The following is a 13,413-nucleotide window of genomic DNA, read 5'->3' on the forward strand; positions in this document are numbered from 1 at the left end:
TTCTTGGCCACCTGGGCACGCTGCCAGCTCCTATTCAGCTGGCTGTCGACCAACATCCCCAGGTCCTTTTCCACCAGGCAGCTTTCCTGCCACTCTTCCCCGAGCCTGTAGCGCTGCATGGGATTGTTGTGACCCAAGTGCAGGATGTGGCCCTTGGCCTTGTTGAACCTCATACAATTGGCCTTGGCCCATCAACCCAGCCTGTCCAGATCCCACTGTAGAGCCTTCCTACCCTTTGCTTAATTTAACCATCATGCAATTTTCCTTGCTTAGTTCTCTGTATGGTGAATACTGTTTTGGGCCAGAGAGTAAACTAACCTATGCAAAGTAACTCTGAATTTGAACAGAGCCAGATACCAACTGTTTCATGCTATTTTATTCCTTTTCTTCTAATCTGAAAAGTGGAACCATCCTGTCTTAATTATGCAATGAGCTAGCATTTATCACAGCTGAGTGTCATGGCCTTCTAGTGTGTTACAGGTGATTTAATGTTTCCTAATTTTTCATTGTAAGTCTGCAAACCATTTTTTTTTTACCAGTGCTATAGATTTAGATATTAAAAGAATGAAAAATGGATACAATAATTACCTGTTTTCTATTAACATTACCATGAATGTAGGAGGGGTAGAGAAGTACTTGAATAACAAATAAATGGAAACATAAAAATACAGGCTGGTAAACTCTTACTGGCATAGTTAATACCTCTACACATGTCCAAATGCTAATGAAACATCTAGCTTCAGTTCTTCTCCTGAATGTTTAGAAGAAATATACAGATTTTGTTTACTTTTTTTTCCAATGTAAGATATTTCAGAAGAAATTTTTTTTTTAAATAATAGCTTTTTCCTTTGTGATAGGAGCAGCAGAGTCTTCTGTTACAGTCTTTGAACTTAACTCTTGCTAGTTTTTATACTGGTGTAATGCCATTATTTTAAATTATGCTATTTCTGATTTATGCCAGAGAGATCAGCCAGCCCACTTTCTTTGTGCACTGTGAAATTGAGCACTTCTTTTTGTTGTGTACCTACATTTCTTTAATAAAAATAGTTCCCTGAAAATGTCAAAACATTCCAAGATTTATTTCTTTCAATACCTTTCTATTTTTAATAGGAAAAATCATATAATTTAAGGTTTGTTTATCATTTTAATAGAAATGAAAATGATGCCATTTACTGCCACTGTGAAATGTTGGTGCTGAGGAAGAGGGATTTGTCCCATCACTCAGGGCGATGCCTTTTAACCAGGCACAGAAAGTCCTCTTAGATAGGGGAAGTGCCTAGCACTTAGGGGATTTTTGGAGGGCGGGGAGGGGGTGGAAACTTTCCTTTGCTGTTTTGCTTCATTTAATTGCAAATTACTTGGCACTGTGCTCAGACTTGCTTTAGTCTGGAGTGTGAGCTGGAGGCCTTCTGCTTTGGTGGTAATCATTCTGTTGTCCGAAAAGTGGATTCATTTCCTTGTGTGCAGTGAGCCAATAATCACACATTCAGGAGAGATGTTATTTATTTCATATTTGCACAAAGATGGGTGCTAGGTGGTAATTCCATAATGCTAGCACACCACACCAAAGGAAAACAATGTATTCGTTCTGTTACATGATCAGTAAAAACGCGCCTAAATTTACATTCATTGGTTAGTAGTCACCATCTCATCTACTATTGGCTAGTTATATTTAAATTAGCCTCACTTGCTATGTAAATTAGCATGCATGCTCCTTGCAGGTGTGTGTGGAGGGCAAATTCTTCCAGCCTGGAATTGAGTTGGAGGTCATGATCTCCCCCTGCCACCTTTCCCTTTCCCTTAGTTCATGCTGCTTTGGCAATCATCCGGCTTTCAGTGCTTTCTGGAGCAGAACATTTCTTTTTATCAGTCACATCCTACATTTCTTAGGTCCAGTTATCCTTAATGTTTCTTTTCTCTCTGATGGACCTTGAGTATTCTTGCCAAGCTGGCAATGCACACAAAACATCCTCAAAACATAAAGGCCTAATTGTTCCAGGGTGTCATTACTTTATGAATGCCAACTGTGTGCCTTTCTGATAACAGCCTTACTTGTTAATTTGGTATATACAAAATACATCTTGCACAAAATAGTCAGACTATTCTAAATCTCTGAGTTATTCTTCAATGATTCTACCCCATCCTTTACTAATTTTGAGTGAGCAAAGGCTATTGGTGTATGATGGTCTGTTATTCCTGTTACTGCCGTCACAGCATTATCTACTCCTTTCTGCCTCTTTGCCCATGGGATCTGGAGAGAGCACATAGCCCTGTGCATTTTCTACAGGGCCATTGCTCTAGTTTTGTGCTGGTCGGAGATGCTAGCACTTCTAACTTCTTTTTCAGAGTAAACAAAGTGGAGATTAGGATTGCACTGTTGTGCACAGGTGAAGGAAACAGCTTAAGCTAGCTGCTGCAGTTTCAGACAGAGATGTGAGTGTGTCCTGATTTATTCTGCTCCTCAGTACACATGATTTCATCCCAACACAAATTGCTGCCTGCTCTTTTCCAAGCTCCGTAATCTTTCCTGGGCATCTGCTATACTATCTCAGCAGTAAGAGGTTTCATGGAAGGTTTCCTAATTTTAATTTGCTTTTTACTCAGATAAAAATGACTGTCAAGTATGGCATAACAAAGCAGAAACTATGAAAACAAAAGCCACACAAACAGGATTCTGGGAGTACATGCCCCTCTCCCATGGGCAGCTTGTTTGTCACAGTGCTTTCAGATGAGATTACACCTGACTCCTCATAACAAACTTCATTAATTATGTAATACAGGCAGAAAGGAAAACATGCCACCATGGAATGGTGATTTCTGTGTAGTCACTGAGCAGAGACTCTGAATAAAATATGGATTTGTCTAAACTTCCAGATGAAAGCAAAGTTTTAAAGAAATGTGTAATTATGCTTTAAAAAAATAAACAAATGCAAGTGGTTTAATTAGAGGGGGTCTTTTGGTACTTCAAAATATTTTATTTAATTGTAATTTGACATCATAAATCAGATCCTTGAAAACTCTATTTTCAGCAGACTTTTAAGGAAGTATAATTCAAAATGCAACAACAGCATCTCAAAAATATCTTGACAATTTGGTGTCTTGAATAGCTGCTAGCTCTCTGTATGAGAATCATTAGTATAATATCTGCTTTCACATTCATGCAGCATTTTTATAATATTTAAAATTTATCATATACTGATAAATATTGTGTTTTACCTCCCAGACAAATCTGATGATGTATTTTTGACGGCATTGTTCTTCAGCTTCAGTGTTAGTTTGTTCTTTGGTCTACTGTGTGGAAACAAAAGAGCACTATTAGCAAGAAAATTGTGTTAAGGAAAGCTTTTAAAACAACAGAAAGTAAATGCAAAGTATTCACATTGTATACCAAGCAAGCTACTGCTCTTTTCTTTCACAAGAAGCTAAATTAAATCTTCCAGAGACCTGTAGGAATTAAAGATTGAAATTAACATCTAGATATCTCAATTCAAGCAACTTCCCTAAAGCATAAGGAATGTGGGACATAAATCCAGTTCTTAAATCCAGTTCCAGGTCTACCACTGACTTTCTGCAAAGCCTTGATTTACTGATTTTGTCTCCTGCTCTCCAACTGCACATTCACATCCACAGCAAGATACCTACAGTCCAGGAATGCTAGAAAGTTTACACTAATGTTTATATACTATGTTCAAACAAAGCTGGGCATTTTTGTTGTGGTTTAATTCCCCAAACTTGAGGCCTTTTTTTCCCCCTTCTTTTTCCCTGTTTTGTAAAGAGTATTGCTATTGCTTCTCCTCTAGGTTGTAGAGATAAAAGCACTTCATTATCTAGTACAATGGCTTCCCAGAAAAAATGGATTGCTCATTAATTATTATCATTAGCAGTCAGTGCAACAATGAATGCTCACCTTCTTCTCAAGAAAGAAACCATAACTGAAAACGCGAAAGATGAAGTAGTGTGAGGGGCTTACTTTTCCAGATGGTTTTGAATTAAAGCATCTTCTTCACTGGTTTGGTTTTGCTGCAGCTCCACTTCAGCAGGCAGTGGCTTCTGCTTTGGTCTTGCGTGAATATCTTAAGAAAAATGAAGCTACTCTGATCGCTGATACTGACCCTGTTTAGGTAGTAGGGTGCTAAATATTGTCCTTTTGTAAAGAGCTCCCAACCAGGACTCTTGGAACTAAAACATTCCTTCCCAAGTCTGCAGATAATTTTGCTAACCTCAGAGCACTGTGCTTTCTCCTTCAAACCATTTGTCTGCTTTTTACTGTAATGAAAATGCCCCAATAACTTCATCCAAGAGTTGTTAATAGTGCTGCATTACTGGTAGTAGTAGGTGGCTTCCCTTTTGGTAAGAACAGGTGACTTCTTTAGGTTAAGTCTGCAGGGCACTTAGAGAGAACATCAGTATTCTCACTGGATTTTTTTTTCCTCTTGCTTGATAAATGGTTACTTGGAGGTGTACAGTTTAGAGAAGAGGCAACACTCAAGAGCAGTGTAGTTTGTCAGTATAGCTTCCAGTCTTCCAGGTCAGGATGGGGGAGTGTGTAAATGCATCAGTGAGACAATTAAAACAAATCCAGGTTCCACCTGTTGACTTATAGCTGCACAGATAGTGCATGCTGTCATTCACTAAGGTTTTTAAGCATTTTCAACTGAAATTTTAGAAGTGCATAGTGACCATGACAACAAGAAGATGCTGGTAAATATGAAATATTGCCTCACATTATCTAACACATGTAACTTCAGGGGGGGCATGTTACTAGTACTTTGGGAAGATGCGGTATGCTATTGTATTTGCTAGCACTCGTTCATGGTGTCATTTATGAATTAAATGTATCGGGAAAAATTACCTCACCACAATTCTCAGCTGTATTGTAATATTTCAAATAGGTTCACTATTATGTGTAAAAATCTGGTATGTCAGAAATTTCACTCTTTGATTACTGGGCTTCAATGAGAATTTTGGGATAGAGCTTTACCTCTAGTTACACAGCTAGAGGAATCACAGGTCCTGTGATGGCGAATGGATGTATAAAATACAGCTCTGTGGTATAGTTACTGCCTTCCTTTTTTCAGCTCTTCATACTTCGTTCGGGCAACTGGGCAATGCCTTATGTGTGATCTACTGGCTTGTTATTACAGTGTCTTGACATTGCAATAGTTGATACCTGCTGGATATCTACTTATTTTATCCACTTTAAAAACACTGCCACTTGGGATTTAGTAATAATGGAACCAGCAGAGGAAGTGAGGGTATTATCAATGGAACAGTGGGTTTAGTTTGGTAGAGGACTGCAAAGCATGGAGGACAGAGACATCAGAAGGTGGTATAATCTCTTTGATTCTCATATTTGAAAAGTTTAAAACTTTTTTAAGAGTAACTTCTGAAAAGATGATGTAAAGTAATTGTGGGTCAAAAAGTTCCCTACATTTGCACACCAGAAGATCAATATGATAGGTAAGAAAATATTTTGAAGGTGATTTTTATGATTCACAAAGCAGTTATTTGCCTTTGGTCTTGGTTTTCAAACACATTATGTCATTGATTACTTGTTTGCAATATTTGATATTTGAAGTAATGGTAGATCAGTTCAATGATGTATAATGAATAAATATGAGTCCTGGAGAGAGAGCTATTAAAATTAGTCTGACTTGACTCTTAAGCTCTGGGTCACATTTAAATTTAGAAATATCTATTTTCTTGTCATAATTTTGTGATTTGAATCTGCAGAAATCTGATGTTTTGAGTCAGCCTTCCACTCAGTTCCTCTGGCAACATTTTTTTTGTGCTGACTAAAACTGTAATAGAAAATTTATTACAGTTTTCACACCAAAACTAACGGACAGAATAAAGTGACAATCACTCTCAGCCTAAATTTAATGAGGATCTGACAAATGACTCTTTAGATGATGTCTAATTTTAGCATCATGAGAAAAATCATTCAAACTATTACTTGAATTATCCATACTAAGAAACAGAATATATATTCATATACATCCTCTTGAACATGACCTGTTGAAGTTCTGTCATTGTGCCATTTCGTCTAGTCAGTGGCTGACTAGAACAGATTTCCATATTTGGTAAAGTGTTTGTGATTTGCATTCTAATTTTCAACCATTTTTTGTGAAGATTCCCCGCCTACCCTGACAAAAGTGTAGAGGAATCAACAAAGATTGAAAACTGTAACTAATGGGTGTATCAGTTTTTGTTTCTGGTACCCTAAGTGTTAAATGACAATGTTAACCCATCCATGACTGAGCACCTATAGAACATTTGTATCGAGAGTGACTATTTGCACATATATTGGCTTTTGCTGTGTATGGCGTTCTTGTCACAGTCATCAATGAACATGCCCAATATTCATTAGGAGTTTGAGATGCACTTCTTGACCCTTACACGTTGTATAATTTAGCAAGAAGAAGGATTCACGCATACGCACAACCAATATTTACAAACAGGAATATTCAATGAGAAGGCTCACAGACTTGAAACTCTTCACAGATTTTATTTTGGCAGAAGATAGGTCTGCATTGCTTTGGCCATGGGAAGTGATCAAATCACCACTGCTAAGTCCCATGAAAGTGTAGGAAGGTCAGCAAATTTGAATAAGAATTGCTGCATGGTGTCCTGTGTCAAGCTAGGTGGACCCTTAGCTTTCCCAGCAAGTAACTGATTCTGAAATAGCCTTTTATCTTACTGTCCCTCTGCTGGGTCAGCCTCTGACCCAGAGAAGCTATCTAGATCCATGCCTCACCAAGGACTCTGCTGTCCTGTGGGACTCTGAGCTCAGTGAAGCTGGGTGCTCTGGCATGGCTTTTGTAGACACGTACTGACTCCTGAATAGCTCTCTTGCTTTTTGTAAGCACATCTGACTATATCTGGAGTGCACTTTCTGTAGTGGGATCGAGGGGAGAAGTTTAGTCACACTGACCAAAAGTACTTGTTGTAGCATGTTGTTTATTTCTGCTCAGCGCAGAGCCACAAGGGAGACACAATGCCTCCTGGAGCTCACCACGTCCTTATGGGCATGCTAGCTGTCCTGTTATTTAGAAGACATCAGTATGTGCTGCCCTGACACCCCTGCTAACTGCCAGGTGGAAATGCTCCTTGTCATTGCTTCCTCTAAGACTTTTGGAGGGTATAGATGCTGGCAGGCAGTAGCACTTACACAGTGGTCAGCAATGGGTCTACAATTCATGCCTGCATGAAGGAACCTTTTTTGATCCTCTCCTCGCCTTCCTGCTTTAAAAAATCAGTCATCACTTTCCTCTCTGCAGGATATCCAGAGTCAGCATTTGCCTCTTTTCTTCCTCAGTGCTGATGGGTTTAATACACGTGTAAGCAAGATCCCTAAAACTGTCTGAGCATAAATGGCACAACTTTAGCTCTTCGGTACAGTACTTGCTGGAGTAATGCTTCCTTGGTTGTTTAGTCAGCAGAGAGCTCTCTGTTTGTGATTTTACATATCTTTCATCTCAAGTCACATCTAAATGTAAAATCCAGTGCTCAGGGACATTTTATGGATTTGTGACATCTTCTGCTGGGCTGCAGATTAATGAAGCAATGACTGGATTATGCAGCCTCCCTACATGTATTTCTTCACCTCTGGCAGATGTAATATTGATAATATCCTTCATTTAATATGTCATTCCCCCAAGCATAATTCAGTGGAGGTTACCAATATATTTCTCTCTTTCACTTAGCTTTTCCTAATATCTTCTTGGAGAGAATTTGGCAGAGCAGAAATTGCATTTAAGAAGGTAAGGAAGAAAGCACATTAGTGTGGCAGGCAGGAGTACTATTCTGAACAAAGGGAAAGGCATAAGGCATACCACGGCCCATGTAGCATGTATTGGTTAGCAAAGTAGCTTGGACTGTGTAGTTGAAAATTATTGTCACATTGTGACATAAGGCAATAAGGAGAATCAACCACAGTTTTCCAGATCTTGGGTTACAACAAACGGAAGATGGACTGCCTGACTTAATGACAGCATTCTTCAAAGCTGCTCCACATTTTCAGCTGACAATGATGCTGAGGAGATATCTGTGATAAGGACAGGGCGATTCTGTGTGTAGCTTCTGACTGTCACAGTCAAAAAGAAAGCATGAAAGCCCATGAGTAGTTCTCATTGTTTCTCATTGGAAGCCAGCACGCTTCCACCAGCCCCAGTCTTATTCCTTACACTCAGAGGACAAACAGTGAGAATCCTATACCAGAGTAGGAAATGACACATTAAATAGACATAATTGTGATGCCAGTATGTGTGTAATCCAGGTCTTGCTGAAATCTTGGACTTGCCATAGACTTCACTGGAGAAAAAGCTTTCTATTAGCATTTTGACTCTTCTACCAGAATTGTTGGATTTTGAACTTGGAAGAGCATCTATGCTGCCAAATTCCCCACAGAAATTAAAGGTGCTTTTTAAGTTTAGTGATCTGCCCATGTTCTTTTGCTAGTAAACAGCAAAGTATGCTGTGCTGTATTTTAATGCATTGATCATATTAATTACTAAAAAGTGTCAGTTTCTAGAATAATAGTTTAAAATTTATTCCTTGTATTTACTGAGGTTCATTGATACTGCTTTTTGCTTTGCATGATCTAGAAACGTGTGCCATTTTGTTGCTATAAGCTAGGAATGTGTGAACTTCAGTCGTTCGTTTTATTTGCTGTTTTACTTCTTTTTATCACCTCTGAGTGATTCCTTACCCCTTCCAAAATCTGATTTTTCAAAGCTGAGAAGGGAGCTGCTTTCTTGAGAGATTCCTGCTTTTCATTACATCAAGCAAAGATACTCATTCATGTGTAACTTGGAATTACATATTTAAAAAAAAAAAGAAAGGAGAGCTAGGAAGACTGCCTTCTCAAAAACATAGCTTACTGTGTAAGAAACCTTAAACATAGGATGTTCTGTGTGTCACAACAAGAACTTACCTTTTCCTTGTCAACTTTTGAAATGGAGTTCTGGCAAAGCTTTCACTGTCTAGGTGGAATTGAAGGACAGGGAGAGGAATCGGCAAAATGCTAGTTTGTGCGCTTCATTTTCAAAAGCAAATGCCTGCCATTTGCCCATTTCATTCCTCCTTTTCTTTCTTCCAGAAATCTCCTCTATGTTTACCCTCAGAGGCTGAATTTTGCTAACAGACCAGCTTCTGCAAGAAACATTACCATCAAGATCCAGTTTATGTGTGGCGAAGATCCATCCTGTGCAATGCCGGTAATAAATGCTGAGATTTCTTAGTAGACTTTTGCGTACATGCATTCCTGAGGAACCTCTGAAGAGATAAGTCATTGTTTACTTCCCATCACCACAATTTCTAGTGGAGCCTTAGGAAGCCTAACATCAGAGAGCTTGTGAAGCTTGTCATTCTCATCAGAAAGCACGGCTGTAGTTCTTACCCGCAACAGGAAAGACTTGTCACTCAAGTGGAACAGAGGCATATTACTCTCTCTTATCTAAGTCTTCATACCTTCTTTTCAGAAGAATGACATCGTATTAGATGAATGTTGTGTTGGAAACTAATGCTAAAATTCACAGAGCTTCTGAGACATTTTAAGAATTATATAGTCTGTCTTCCAGTGTAACTCCTCTGTGTGCACTCTGTGTACACAAATACTCAGGTCTAACACTGGAAGGTAGAAGCTGGGATCTTCATTGCCTGAATCTGAACGGGTGCACAGTCGTGCAGTGCAGGAATAGTTTTCCATTTTTGAAACACACTGTATATTAGGGCATATGTGTGCACTACTAGCAAAGCAGGCAGCACTGTCTGTGTTCAGGTTGTTCAACACTTCTCATTATAAGATCCTCTCTCCAGCTTTACCACGCTTCAGATGTTCAGTCTGAAGTGTTCTAACTCAGACGTCTGCTTCAGCCTGAATTTTTTCGTTAATTTTCAGACAGTGTGATTGACTATTTGAGAATGACATTGGGATAAACTCTTTTGTGATTTTTATGTGTTAGTGGGGGAAAAAAAGGAGTGGAAATACTACTTGGAGGAGCTTTAATCCAACAGTATGTTGGAGCAAGGACTGACACCTGACCAGCCTTTATCAGCATGCTGATGCTGCACAGTAAGTATGCAGCCTTACTCCACCTGACCTCTGGAACTGAAATCAGAGCATCAGTGCAGCATTTTCCCAAGCCATGTTTCTTCCAGAGCTGGAGCTGTGCCGTGTGAATGTAACACCATCTTTTACACAATACTGCATTGTTGGTTTCCTTAAACTCTGCCTATATTATTATAAGGTTTTGACAAGTGCTTAGGACAGACACAGTTCATCTGGCATCCCTCTCCACTGTGAGCGAGCTTCATCTCAATACATATGGAGTTGTGCTGTACAGATATCCTTGTCTAAGCTCATCTCCCAGGGCTCCCTTTAAGTTACTGGATTCCAGGACCTTACCGTGAGCCTGTGTCTGAAATGAGGGAAGCAAATCAAGCACCAAAAATTCCTATTTCTCTTCATTGATTATAAAGGAACTTTGAACCTCTCAGGTAGGGTGAGGTGGATCTCACCCTAAATGAGCAGGCTACAACTGAAAAACAAACTTCTAAAAGTACTTTTAACTTTTTAGCATTTAGTTAAAGGCAATGTGACAGTGTGTAAGAGGCTTACCATAACTTTATTCCTGCAATTCGTAACTTTTTAGTGCATGACCCGAGAATGTGATGTGAGGTAGTCAGTGGCTCTGGAAATTAACTCTGCTCCATTTTTCTTGTGGTTTTTACCCTGAATGTTGTGTGGAGAAGATGCTTGGTAATAAGACATTTGTGTCAACATACTAAGATAAAATTGAAGAGTCATTTTAAGCCTTCAGATACTGTCTTAAAATTTATACAAGATGATGACAATTAAATGCTTTAGACCTGACTGCTGTTACTTTCTTTCCTTCTTAATGTAGGTAATTTTTGGGAAATCTTCAGGTCCAGAATTTGTGCAAGAAATATACACAGCTATCACGTACCATAATAAGTGAGTATTGTTACTATTTGTATGACTTGAGAAGTATTAATCATGACCTGTTTACATAATTCTCAGCCTAGATAGTTCATCAAGGAATGCTGGTACTAATCCATTTTAAACATTTACATTTTATGCGGATTTGTCATATCTAATTTGGATTGCTACATGCATTTGCATAAGTGACCATTGTGTAAGTGATCATTGCTTTTCTTGTTTGGAGTTTTTCAGAGGTTAGCTGAGAATATTCCTAATCTGAAGATTAAGGAGCAGGAAACAGCAACACAACTTTGTACCAGAATTCACTTTGTTGAATTCACAGATCCAAAAGAGCTGAAGGGACATTCTTATTCTCATGAATGTGGACTCGGGATTTAGGATTTACACAGTAAATATGATGGAACCCAAAATTAAGATTGACTGTTTTTGAAAGACTAGAGATGGGTGAAAGCTGAAGCATTCTAGCTGATATTGTCTATGCTCTTCCTGATTCAAAGCTGTAGATAGTTCATAAATACAGCTGTATATATATATGTATATTGTTTAACTAGGCTCTGAGGCTGTTTTCAGTATTTGTACAGTTTTTGTAACTATAGCATCTAAGAGCCTACTGGCAAATTTTCCTTCTGCTCAGTCTCATATTTACATTGGAAATGTGCTTGGCATTTTTTTTAAACAGGTCCCCTGACTTTTATGAAGAAGTGAAAATTAAGCTGCCAGCAAAACTCACAGAGAAGCACCATCTATTGTTCACATTCTATCACATCAGCTGCCAGCCAAAGCAAGGAGCATCTGTGGAAACCCTCCTCGGGTATTCAGTAAGTTCCATGTGATATGTAAGTGTGCGTGTGTATATATATCTGTATCTATATCCCACGCACACAGACTCTTCTTGTCAAGAATTTTGTCATATATTCCCTTTCTGTTTATGGTAATACATGAAAACCAGTAGAAGGTCTTAGTGTTAATTCACAGAAACCAGATGCAACCTGTGCTATGTTAGATCCTCGTCCTATAATTTTACATTGTTAAGTGTCTTTGAAGTTGATGAATTCACCTGATGCAACTGAAGTTAAGTATGCACCTAAATATTTGCAACAGCAATGCCTTATATCATATTGCCTAATTCTGTTATATTCTGTTTATTGAAAAAAAAACCCTAAAACATAAGCAGTTACAGTTATTTACTGTTATCTAACATGTTCGTACATGAGGTAACACTAATGTAATATTTTCAATTAGGTTTTGTATGACATGTTGTTTATGTTCTAAAGTGTCTTTTACCCACATCAAAATTAAAAAACAGAAAGAATCTAGAACGTAAAATTCAATTCTCTTGCATTCCTTAGCTTCATGTTGAGAGTAGCATGTTTTAGCTTAAGAAATACATATTGTAGCATAGTCTCTTTGATATTTTTCTTTATCAATCAGTATTTTTAACTGGATAGATTTTAAAATAAAAGGAAAGCATAGATGGTGATGATAATGCTTCAGCTTTGAAAACGTCATAGTGCTGTGGTCAGCAATTGAGCTCTGGGGCCAGACAAATTTTTTCCATGTGTTCCTGCTGAAGCAAATACATGAAGTTTGTATTTGTTCTTGATCCCAGTACTGACAATCTTTTCAAATGGGCTTTCTTTTATGGACAGATACAGTCCCAGCAATGTCAATGGGATTGGTAAGAAGTAAATTAGTTTGTAGTTCAGGAGCAAGACTTGACATAGGTGAGAACTTAATTTTCAAGCTTCTGTTCACCTAAATACAAAAGTTTCTGCCCTGAGATAATCAAATGCACAGCCTCTTTCAGACTTGAATAGGAGAAAAATGAAGTGTGTCCAAATACCAATACAGAGTTATGATGAGTCATTCTGGCCTTAATCCTCATGGTGACCACGACCAAGATGTTCAATTTATCCTTAGCAAAACTTTAACTCTGTTGATTTGCTTCAAAGCCAAGGACCAGTCTATTCAAGATATGTGATTTTTTAAATAGAAACATGGGCTCTACTAAATCCTTCTGGTAGGATTTAGTAGAAAGATATGTGTCACACATGAAAAGATCTGTATTTGTTTTCTTCAAAAAGGATGGTTTGTAAAACAGTCTTGTACATTTTTCTACAGTAGCTATCAGTGAATTTAAAATGCAAAGAAATTACTGTTGAATTGGGTTAAAGCAGAGACGCTTGGGTCAATATCTCATTTGTTGTTTTGTTGACTATACATAACAAATTAGATAAATAGCCCTAATCATATATAGTCATGAATATTGCTGTGTTTTCTCTTCATTTGTTTCAGTGGCTGCCGATTCTATTAAATGATCGTCTTCAAACTGGACATTATTGTCTTCCTGTTGCATTGGATAAGCTGCCCGTCCACTATTCAATTCACTCTCCCGAGGTAACTATGAAAAGATAATATTTTCCTAATGTAGGAGAACAGCATAAGTG

At 38.2% G+C, this 13,413-nt stretch overlaps 1 protein-coding gene across 1 annotated transcript in view; it reads left to right on the plus strand.

Moving 5' to 3' along the window:
- DOCK8 (dedicator of cytokinesis 8) overlaps positions 1-13,413 on the plus strand; it is a 95,897-nt gene that overhangs the window by 38,028 nt on the left and 44,456 nt on the right. The window contains exons 15-18 of the mRNA XM_069776337.1: positions 9,101-9,218; positions 10,908-10,978; positions 11,646-11,784; positions 13,262-13,363. Coding sequence (XP_069632438.1) covers positions 9,101-9,218; positions 10,908-10,978; positions 11,646-11,784; positions 13,262-13,363 — 430 coding nt within the window. The remainder of the gene's footprint in view (positions 1-9,100; positions 9,219-10,907; positions 10,979-11,645; positions 11,785-13,261; positions 13,364-13,413) is intronic.

This window comes from Haliaeetus albicilla, chromosome Z (assembly GCF_947461875.1).
Source record: "Haliaeetus albicilla chromosome Z, bHalAlb1.1, whole genome shotgun sequence".
Taxonomy (NCBI): Eukaryota; Metazoa; Chordata; class Aves; order Accipitriformes; family Accipitridae; genus Haliaeetus; species Haliaeetus albicilla.